This window comes from Diuraphis noxia, unplaced genomic scaffold (genome assembly GCF_037042655.1).
Source record: "Diuraphis noxia isolate RWA-SAM2 unplaced genomic scaffold, SU_Dnox_SAM2 contig0005, whole genome shotgun sequence".
NCBI classification, from domain to species: Eukaryota; Metazoa; Arthropoda; class Insecta; order Hemiptera; family Aphididae; genus Diuraphis; species Diuraphis noxia.
The window spans coordinates 24707450-24719503 of NW_028301715.1; the positions used below are offsets into that span (position 1 = coordinate 24707450).

General features: G+C 42.9%; 1 protein-coding gene across 1 annotated transcript; it reads right to left on the reverse strand.

The window, feature by feature from the left end:
- Positions 1-2515: 2515 nt before the first annotated feature.
- Positions 2516-7717, reverse strand: LOC107172573 (uncharacterized). The gene has a single exon (XM_089229505.1). The coding sequence runs from the start codon at positions 7715-7717 to the stop codon at positions 2516-2518; it is 5202 nt and encodes a 1733-aa protein (XP_089085631.1).
- Positions 7718-12054: the final 4337 nt, after the last annotated feature.

Sequence of the window (12054 nt, forward strand, 5' to 3'; positions counted from 1 at the left end):
TATGTATGATTAACCATTAACCATACCATTTCTTTGCAGTATTAAATTAGATTAACAATAAAAAACTTCAGAACCTCTAGAATAGAAAAAAAGCTAGATTATCTAAGACTATAATCAACCTAGATTTATTTTACAACCTCAACTGGATATAGTTATAAAATGTTAAAAAATGTAGCTTTGCTGAAATTGGTAGTACTATACGCACTGATCCTCACATTATTTAGTCGGGTACTGTGAGACAACATAAAATATATAATAATATTATGTTAGGTCAAATCCTCAAATATGAATAACATTTTCTCATTTATGGTTACAAATAAACGATACCCTAATCCGGCTAATCCGCTGGTAGATTTTGATCAAATATGATCTATTATCTGTATAAATATATATAATATAGTAGGTATAGGTATTATATGATTACCATTATCGGATACCATTTGAATTGAGTCTTGGGACTTTAAGTGTGTGAATATATTGAGTCCAGTTTATCTTCTTAATATGTTTGAATTGAGTTCAGTATATTTTCATTTTTTTTTATTACTTGTCACGTGAATGCCGATTGGTGTTACAAAATATGTATCTAGGTAGTAGGTATCGTTATTCGCTTAAGTGGTATATATTCGTTCCTTTTCGGCGTACCTACTTACAAATTTACCATTATACTTGTATCGAATACTTCTTGAACACACGATTTTAAACGTTAAACCATGAAGTGTACATCAAGTAAAAAACAGGAAAAAACGATTTTAAAAAATATAGGTACCTATTTGTATTTCATTAAATGTTAAAGGACGAAGTTGGTAAACTTATAAGACTCGTGTAGCGTGTAAGTATATATTATTTTAATTATCTCCTAATTATTTGATTTTACCAAATTGCAATAAACACAATCTTAAAAGTGTGACGAAAAAATAATAAGTTTAAAAAAAAAATTAGTCATATGAAAGGACTCAACTCAAACAATTTAACGATATTTGAGTCTCTCAAATGAGACTCAATTCAATATTTTTGGGACTCGGGTTATGGTATCATTATGTGTAATTAATGATATTATGTAGGTACTTGAATTTAATACCTACAGGCACCTACCCTATTATTATTTATTAGCTTTGTTTGGGCCGCCGGCTATTTACTAGCATTTGGCCGGACGACTACTTAAAAAAAATATGGTGTTCAAATTTGGACGGGATAGGTGACCAATAATGTGTAAATGACAATACGTGTATATATAAAGAATAATAAGGTAACAGTATATTAAACGGCACGACTAGAGTGCATACGTCGGCCGGTGAAGACGTCTCTTCCCGAGCGCGACTCAAGACAATAATAATAATATACAAAACAATAATAATAGCAACAATGATAATAATCCTGATTACCGGACGGCACATACGCCGCGGCAGGGCAACGGTATCGGCGGCGACGGTGGCTGCTATCAGCTGCGGCTGGAGCGACGTCGATGGCACGCAGGTGAACGGGGGGTGACGGCCGCGATGATCAGCAACAACAGCCGGGCGGCGTCAACCAATGACGAGGTAATGCCGAATCGCAAGACCGGATTACGTAACTTGTACGCACCGGCGACAACGGCGATGTTGCGTAATAATTACGGATATATTAACATACGCGACACTGATGCACGAAACCGGCGGCCACTCGCGGCAAATAATACACGAGCTAAATGCTAATATAATGTGCGCGTATGCACTTACGGCCGGCTCGCGCGATTGAAACAATAATAATAATATGCGCGGACACTGGCGACGAGCACGCGACACAAACAATGGTCGCGCGACGGATAAACAACGCACGGCTATACTTCTCGACGTCGAAAACGGTAACAAAGGCGTCGAGTACACAAAATGCGCTACGTAACGCGACAGCGAATTCGACGAGGCGAGCGACTCGTGCGAGAAAGGCGACGGCAACACCCGCACCACGAGATTGTGGCTAAGCGGCACCAAAAAAAACGGCCGACGTGACGGACACACGGTCTGCTCGCGTGGAGCGTACGGCAAAGAGAGAGGGTCTAGGTCGCCGGCGGCGACGGCTGGAGTCCGGTGTCCACGGGTCGCGCGATGCGCCGTCTCGCGGACCGGTTGCCAAAGTCGCGATAAAAACGGCGGCAATTTCGAACATACTCCCCCATGGGAGGCGCAGCATCACATCTGCTTTGAAAGCCGCCGACACTAATACCTATTTTATATAAATTGAAAGGCCGAAAAATAACAAAAAAATATAAATGTAAATAAAACATAAACAAATTAAATATATTATAACAAATAGTAATTGTACCAAAATGTGAAAAGGGACACAGTAACATGATAATAATTATACAAGGTACATAATAATAATAATAATTGCACAAATTGCAACATAACATAGTATAATAAAAGGAATACCGCAAACCAATAGGTAAAGCGAATAAGAATTTAACATAATAAAAAATAATAATTGCAAATAAACGAATATAAAATAATTTAATAGTAGGCAATATTGCAAATAAGCCTAATCAATCACGGGGACCTGTACCATTACCAGGTAATAAAACGAGCTTAGCTGCAGGACGAATGACAACACCGCGCGAGGTTAAAACGCGCGCGACCCTTACCACGCCATCCTTACCCGGCAATACCTCGAGTATTCGTCCAAGTCGCCATTCCAAGGGAGGGGCTAGGTTATCTCGGATGGTGACCATCTGGCCGGCTTCAATATTGGGTTGACCGTGAGCCCATTTGCTTCGCTCTTGCAGCGTGTGCAGGTACTCGGTAGACCAACGGCGCCAGAAGTGTTGGTGGCAATGGTCCAGCAGCTTCCAACGGTCCGTGAGCGGGCGGTCCGGACACTCAGTAGTACGCGGCGGGAGCGCTAACAGCGGCTGGCCTATCAAAAAATGGCCCGGCGTTAGGCAGTCGAGGTCGTGGGGGTCGGTCGACACTGGAGTGATGGGACGTGAGTTCAGCACAGCTTCAACTCGACATAATACTGTGGTGAATTCTTCATAAGTGAACGTATGGACACCCATAATCCGAACGAGCAGACGTTTAGCTGAGCGTACTGCGGCCTCCCACAACCCTCCAAAGTGCGGTGCACTGGGGGGATTAAACTTCCAATCGCAATAGGACTTCCCCGACGTGATTATTGATTGTGCGGCGGGGCCATTAATCAGCTGACGCAATTGTCTGTCGGCACCAACAAAATTTGTCCCACAGTCGGAATAGACCGTCGTAGGCAGGCCGCGTCGAGCGACGAAACGGTCAAAGGCGGCGAGAAAGGCCGAAGTGGACAAATCCGATACGAGTTCTAAGTGGACGGCTTTGACGCTCATACATACGAATACTGCTATATATGCCTTGTACGTCCTAGATTTTCGTAGTTTATTTTCGCGCATAGCTATAGGCCCGGCATAATCAACGCCGACACTGGAAAACGGACGACATTGCGACACCCGTGCTTCTGGTAAATCCGCCATGACCGGCGTGGGGATAGACGCACGGAGGCGCACGCAACGTGTGCATTGACTAACGACGGAATGGATAACGGAACGCAGCGACACAATCCAAAATTGCCGGTGTATCAATGAAGTCATTACACGTGGTCCCGAATGACCAGTGACTTTGTGCCAGTGGCGACACACTAACAGCGCGAGGTACGAGCCTTTAGCTAACAAAATTGGATGTCGACAATCGTACGGCAACTCTGAATGACGTAGGCGTCCACCGACGCGGATTATACCTTCGGAGTCGACGAACGGACACAGCCGTGCCAACGGCTTGGAAGCTAAGCGACGTAATTTCTGCAAATCGCTGACTAATGTCGGAAATGTGACACGTTGAGACGCAGCGATTACCGCACGAGTTGCACCGTTGAGCTCCACTCGAGTAAGCGCAGTCGATCTCTCGACGGGACGTCGGCGACAAATATCGATAAAACGGCGCACACGCGCGACCACACGTATAAGTTCGTCGTACGACGAGAAACGCGTGAACCATTCGACTGTAGGTGCGGCAAGACAAACTGCGGGGGCCATGGATTTTACTTCAGGCAATTCCGCAACGGACAAACGCGCGATGTCGCTCCCCCATTCATGTGGAGGGTCTCGGAGAAAGTCGGGCCCTTGCCAATATAACTTGTGGTGCGGCAACTCAGACGGCATCAACCCACGGGACGCACAATCAGCTGGGTTCATCTCCGAGCTGACGTGACGCCATTGACAACTTGGTAACAACGTTTGTACCTGGTGAACACGGTTCGACACATATTGCTTGAACGTGTCGTGGGGCACTGTTAACCATGACAATACAATCGACGAATCCGTCCAGGCACACATGTCAATGATGTCGATGCGCGTATTTAATAATAAAAATATTCGGCTCATCCAGCGCGATAATAATACGGCGGCATTCAGCTCGAGCCTCGGAATCGATAACGGTTTAAGCGGCGCCAATTTGGTCTTGGAACCGACCAACATGACCGACGATGCGCGTGGGGCATCATGGGTGCGCAAAAACACTACCGCGGCATAGCCGCGTTGCGACGCGTCGCAGAATCCATACAACGAACACTGAGCTCCGGCGGTTGTATTTAAATAGCGCGGAACACGCACGTTGGCTAACGCGGGTAGTTCGTCGACGAACTGCGACCAATCTGCGCGGATATCGGTAGGCAAACGCTGGTCCCACGTACACTCGGACTGCCATGTGCGTTGCATAATATGCTTGGCAAGGAAGATGGACGGCGCAAACAAACCTAACGGGTCGAAAAAACGTGCTGTTAATGACAAAATGCCGCGCTTGGTAAATACAATTGCGTCATCTATGCGAGGTTCACAACCGAAATAATCGCCGTCTGTATACCACGACAAACCGAGAACCTTGGTATCAGCGCCCTCATCACCGGCAAACGTTGTCGATTTTACCACCCGGAACTCGTCCGGAACAGCGTGTAGGACGGCGGCGGTGTTGCTGGACCACTTGCGCAACTCGAACCCCGCACCAGCGAGGACGGATATCAATTCCGCCTGAACGCTAAGCGCCTCGACCGCGGTATCGGCACCGTAACAAATGTCGTCGACGTACGTTTGATGACGCAACGCGTCGCATGATCTGGTAGAATTTCGACAATCGACTTCAGCGACCTCTTGCAGTACGCGTAGAGCGAGAAACGGCGCACAATTTACGCCGTACGTTACGGTATTCAACTCGTACTCGACGAGCTCCATATGCGGGGACGGTCGCCACAGAATATGTTGATACGCACGATATTGCGGAAGGACCATAATCTGTCTGTACATTTTACAAATATCGGTCGTAAACGCGTGACGGAACAAACGAAAACACGTTAGCACATCCACGATGTCCCGTTGTAACTTCGGACCCGGGAATAACGATGTATTTAGTGACGATCCATCAGCAACCGAAGCGGACGCGTCGAACACTACGCGGAATTTTTCATCGGCGCCACACACGGCATGATGTGGAATAAAATAACGGCCATGAGTGGACGCCACTGACATGTGTCCTAGTGACAGATATTCCGACATAAAATCGTTATACTTCGTGCGCAGTCGATCGTTCGAGCTTAACTTACGCTCGAGATGCTCGAACCGTTTGATTGCGACCGCCCGGGACCCGGGAAATAACTTATCATTGAATGGCACACGAAACGGCAACGGAACCGAAAAACGGCCGGACTCGTCACGGACAAAATTATCACGGAATACGACTTCGCATTTGCCGGCGTCAGTAAACTTCAACGGGGATGAGTCGGGCTCTTCGACATGCCAAAAACGGTCGATTAATTGTTCCACGGACGTGAGTAATGACACGGCGGTTGTTTGCGGGGTCGATACATCCGACGGCGACACTGAACCAATAAGGATCCACCCGAAGCATGAACTGAACGCGGCCGGCAACGACTTATTTGCAACAACCTGACGCCCGTCGATAATGGATGAAAACAGGTCTGCGCCTAATAATAGGTCAACCGGCGCAGCGATATGGAAATTCGGGTCTGCCAACGCTAAGTGCGAAAACTTATCGCGTACGGACGGTTCCAACGACTGCCGCGGGAGGTCACCGGTTATAGACGGTAGAACCCATGACTCGAACGCTAAAATTGGATCGGACGAGTAGCGTGGCACAACATGGCAGTCAACTCGACCTTGCACCGTAACTACCGGCACACCGGCTAAACCCGACACCGGAGCCGACCACGTCGACCAACGGAGACCTAGCCGCTTCGCGCACGGCAGTGAAATTGCATTTATTTGTGACGCCGAATCAATCAACGCACGGGCCACTTGGAAGCTACCAGAACGATCGCGTATATGTACCAACGCCGTGCCAAGCACGACGGATGGAGATCCAAGCCCGGATAATAACGATGTAGGAGCGGCAGGCGATTCCACCTCCGTAGCCGGCGTGACGTCCTTAGTCGTTGAATGTGACAAACAGGGTAACAAACTGTGATGATGACGTGGACAAATTGTACATTTGGCGGGCGTCTTACAACTAGGTGCCCAATGACCGGGACTGAGACACGAAAAACATATACGTTTACCACGCGCCCACTTCGCGCGTTCATCCGCGGACAGGGAACGAAATTTACGGCACACGTCGAGCGCGTGTGGATTATTACAGTATTGACATAGCAATATGTGCGGCGACGGCGCCGGTGCTTGTACAGCCGAGACCAATGATGTCGGCGATGGTCGATCAACTTTGCGCGACCATTTTGACGACGCAGACGGTCGGTCCTTAGGACGAGGCGCGAGTGCGGCCTGTTTACCGGCGACGCCCTGTACGCGTTCGAGAATAGCGATACGGTTTTTAATAAACGTAAACAAGTCGTCCACCGTAGGGAAATCACGTGTCGTTTCCGACTCGAACAACGTGCGACACGACGACGATAGGCACCGTGAGGCCAATGAAAATAAAATAAAATCGCCTAAGTCTGGGACTTGTAACGCGGTGAGAACTGAGATACCTTCACCGAACACTGACATAAATTTATTCAAGTCCGACAGACTATCCACGGACGACACAGGCACTTGTAGTAATTTGTCGACGAACGATCCCGCGACTAAACGCGGCTTGTCGTAGCGCGATACTAATGCGGCCCAGGCAACGGCGAATGTGGCACCCGAAACCAGTATGCCACGGATAACGTCGGCAGCGCTCCCGTGAATGCAGCTGCGCAAATGATAGAAACGCTCGATATCAGGTATGTCCGGAAATTGCGACACGATCGCGAGAAACTGATCACGGAATGCAGGCCACTTGTGTATATCACCGTCGAATTGAGGTAACGGAATTTCAGGCAATCTGCGGAAAACGCGGGTTTGTGTAACGTGATGTTCACTTGCGTCGGCGGATCCTAACGGCGGCGCAGGTTGAACCTGATATTTAGACACGATAGACCGGATATAATCTATCCAAATGTTTACTTCGACGACACGGTCACTCGTATACTCGTGCAACATACCGAGAGCACAATACGCGTCGAACACCGCATCTTCCTCAATTTCGAACCCGTCTACCAAATTATTCAGCCTGGCGGAAGCCGCAAGCAGCTGCGGCGCTATAGTTGCATCATCACAAGCCAATCGAGCCGTCTCGTGAATAGCCTTAATACGAGCGACGTACGATTCTCGTTTGGCCAATGCCCTATCTCTCGCGCGCTTATCACGCTCCATGTCCTCCGGAGCAGCCATGGCACGGCTAGTTACGAGCTCGGACGGACGCAAGCTAAAGGTGCGCGCGCGTAACCCACGGGGCGAACACTCGATTTAGCAGCACTAACTTACAATACCTAACCGGGACAATGGTCCTACCCAAACTGTCACGAACCCAATCCAAACGTGAACACCACAATTAGTAATATATATATATATACAAACCACGCTCTGCTACCAAATGTTTGGGCCGCCGGCTATTTACTAGCATTTGGCCGGACGACTACTTAAAAAAAATATGGTGTTCAAATTTGGACGGGATAGGTGACCAATAATGTGTAAATGACAATACGTGTATATATAAAGAATAATAAGGTAACAGTATATTAAACGGCACGACTAGAGTGCATACGTCGGCCGGTGAAGACGTCTCTTCCCGAGCGCGACTCAAGACAATAATAATAATATACAAAACAATAATAATAGCAACAATGATAATAATCCTGATTACCGGACGGCACATACGCCGCGGCAGGGCAACGGTATCGGCGGCGACGGTGGCTGCTATCAGCTGCGGCTGGAGCGACGTCGATGGCACGCAGGTGAACGGGGGGTGACGGCCGCGATGATCAGCAACAACAGCCGGGCGGCGTCAACCAATGACGAGGTAATGCCGAATCGCAAGACCGGATTACGTAACTTGTACGCACCGGCGACAACGGCGATGTTGCGTAATAATTACGGATATATTAACATACGCGACACTGATGCACGAAACCGGCGGCCACTCGCGGCAAATAATACACGAGCTAAATGCTAATATAATGTGCGCGTATGCACTTACGGCCGGCTCGCGCGATTGAAACAATAATAATAATATGCGCGGACACTGGCGACGAGCACGCGACACAAACAATGGTCGCGCGACGGATAAACAACGCACGGCTATACTTCTCGACGTCGAAAACGGTAACAACGGCGTCGAGTACACAAAATGCGCTACGTAACGCGACAGCGAATTCGACGAGGCGAGCGACTCGTGCGAGAAAGGCGACGGCAACACCCGCACCACGAGATTGTGGCTAAGCGGCACCAAAAAAAACGGCCGACGTGACGGACACACGGTCTGCTCGCGTGGAGCGTACGGCAAAGAGAGAGGGTCTAGGTCGCCGGCGGCGACGGCTGGAGTCCGGTGTCCACGGGTCGCGCGATGCGCCGTCTCGCGGACCGGTTGCCAAAGTCGCGATAAAAACGGCGGCAATTTCGAACAAGCTTCTTATGGAAATTATTTTAACATTTTATTTAGGATAATTATTTCTTCATTTAAATTTAAAAATAAGAATAAAACATTAATTTCAAATAACAACTATCGTGTCAAAATCGGTTTTGTGATCGATTGTTTGAATGGTTTGAATAGTAATGATAAAACGTAACGTCTATTGTTAAATACCTATAGTTTATTTTCAAGATAATATCGAAGGACGTGAATGCGTGATTGATGTCACTATAATTTTAATCTAAACGAGTTTATTATAATACGTATAATAGTGCGAACTCTAAATAGTTCATATTTTCACATGTCCAAGTAATATACTTGCCAAGGATACTTTTATCTCATTCCATATCAACTGAAGCGCTTTGTTTATAAATGCTTTAAAATATAAATATTGCCAAGTGTAAAACCAAACTTTAGTTGGTGTATTTTATTAATTGTTATCCAGATTGATAAGAACGAATGTCGAGATTGTAATTTTTGTAGGTCATTCCGAACACCTGACACATATTTTATCATATAAATAAATTTTGTTATCGTAAATAAAAAAAAAACGTGTCATCTGTATAACTGCATGACTGCTTGACGTATACAAAATATACATATTAACTCAAGTACCAGTATTAGGTACTAGAATTATGATTAATTATAGTCAAATATATTATTTATACATTTTTGTCGGTTATTATTTTTACTTATTACGAATTTAGTTGTTTGGTGTAACTCAAAACTAATAACCGTATAGATGCTTTTGATTTTCAATAAATTTCAAAATGACGATGTTTGTACACGTTAAAATAACAAAAAAAGATTTTATATGATCTTAATGCGAATATTGTTTGTGAAGGATTAAAGTTATTTTTATTTGTTCGAAAATCATGTTTTACCTATTGTGTTATTTTTATTTTTTTTAAATAACTAATTAGTTAGTTAAATAGCTTAAATGTTAATAAATTAGTATTTATAAATGAATAGTTTAAATTAAAAAAAAAAAATGCTTGCTGAGGGTTATATTATTATATAGATTCCAAGTTATAGGTTCTTAAATTAAGATAGTCGATAAAAGTTCTTTATTATTGAATTAAATTTAAAAACACTTTTTGATGTAATTTTTTGGTTCTAAACTTAACATATTCAATTGCCTGGGTCTCCCCTACCTAATGACACATAAGTTATTTGTCATAGTTTGTATATTTATGACTTATGTCAATGAATTTTTTTTTAACTTAATAGCTTAATAGTTAGCACATCACGGTCTGCGTGTTGTGACGAATGTTTTAACAATAATTTTGTATAGGACGTAGATTTTCAAAACATAAAACAACATACATATTATATACATATTTAGGTATGTGAATATAAATATTATTATAGGTACATGCTTAAAAGGTAAAACATTTTCGTATCAACACATAATAAATACTAAATAATGAATAATTATTATTTGGTGCAGGTACCTATATATTATTTGATTTACACTACAGCAAACCACACAATACTATTTATGGTTGTGTTTAAATAATTTTTAAAAAACTATGGCTCAGTGAAATTCATCAAACGTATGCAATAAAACAATACGTAATACCATATTTTTAACAAGAATTTATTGATCACAGAATATCGGAAGTTTAATTCCAAAATAACAGTAGGCTCTCATCTCCACTCTCCAGTATCTCCAGTGGGGACGTATGAGTGTTAAGGTCGAGGAGACGTCGAGAATAAAATTTATTCCCGTACCTATTTTATTTAATCTGTATTATAAAAACTAAAAACAATCTGAAATATATTTAAAATAGTAATATCTTTTCCAAACTAACTAGGTATACAAAAAAAAAGTTCATAACAAAATAAGGGACACGGTCTTTTATTTAATTTTTTTTCGTATGAGTAGATTTCGCTATTCCACCTTCCACCATTCTAATCTCATTAATTAAACTGTCAGTAATAATGACAAATCACAATATTATAATATTTAGATAATATTACACCGAAAATAAATTATTTATCGAAAATTTATAACGGCGATGGTAACGACTACTGAAAAATAAAACAAAATCAAAATCTACTTTTACAGTAAATCTAAATCAATATCTCGAGGTCCAACGCTTAAAAATTCAGCGATAATTTATTTAAGGTGTGTTACCCTGGCACCCCAAGGTCAAAATTTCGACTTATATTGTTAAATTATTCATTCACGATGAATCCGCTGGTTTAAAGAGGATTTTGTATTACTCGAGGCAATTTATTCAAAATATGATTTATTTTTGCTACTCACGAGTAGGTTATGATAAAATGTAAATAAAAACCTGACAATTCCATAATTACAAATTTATTATTTAATAATTTACATACGATTAAAAAGTATAATTTTAACTTTTCACGATGCTTTGTTCGTTATTGTTTTAATTTTCGATTAACTTTTTTTTAACTAAATAAAATGTAGAAAACGTGCCCATACGGCGTACACAAAGACATAATTCAATAATGTACCTAAAGAACCTACCTAATTAGTACCTACATAAATATGGATTACGACAACACCTTAGCGCGTATATTTCACTGTAACGCACTAACACACGATACGTATTAGATTAGATTTGTACTATTTTTCTTTATAATCTATGTACAGAATCGTTTTGGTCATTATAAACAACTTATAGTATACCTGGGTCAGTTATAATATATGTATTTATTTTTTTAGGATCTACTATAAAGTTTCCTACTTTTGCGAGATTTTCAAAGTTCAATTATAATACTTTGAAATTTCTTATGTGGAGCAGTCTGCAGCAGATAACATGATATCAACTCATTAAAAAACAGTGCTTTATATTGCTCTTCATCTGACACAAAATAACATTCTTGACTCTCTTCAATCAAACGTTTTCGAATTTTTCTTTGTTTAGGTAACTTGAATTCATCTAAACCTAGCTCTTCGGATTTATTTATTTTTTAACATACTTATTTAATTTTTACAATCTGTAAGAGAAATATTTACAATAAGCACAATGTAGGGGACAGGGGTACCTACATAGGTCACATGGTTGGCTTGTTTGAAGAACCTATGCAATAATATCACTTCATGGCAGGGTATAGTAGTGATTAG

Bases quoted from the DNA above. Each gene is read 5' to 3' on its own strand.
- LOC107172573 (XM_089229505.1), bottom strand. From the start codon at position 7,717: ATGGCTGCTCCGGAGGACATGGAGCGTGATAAGCGCGCGAGAGATAGG.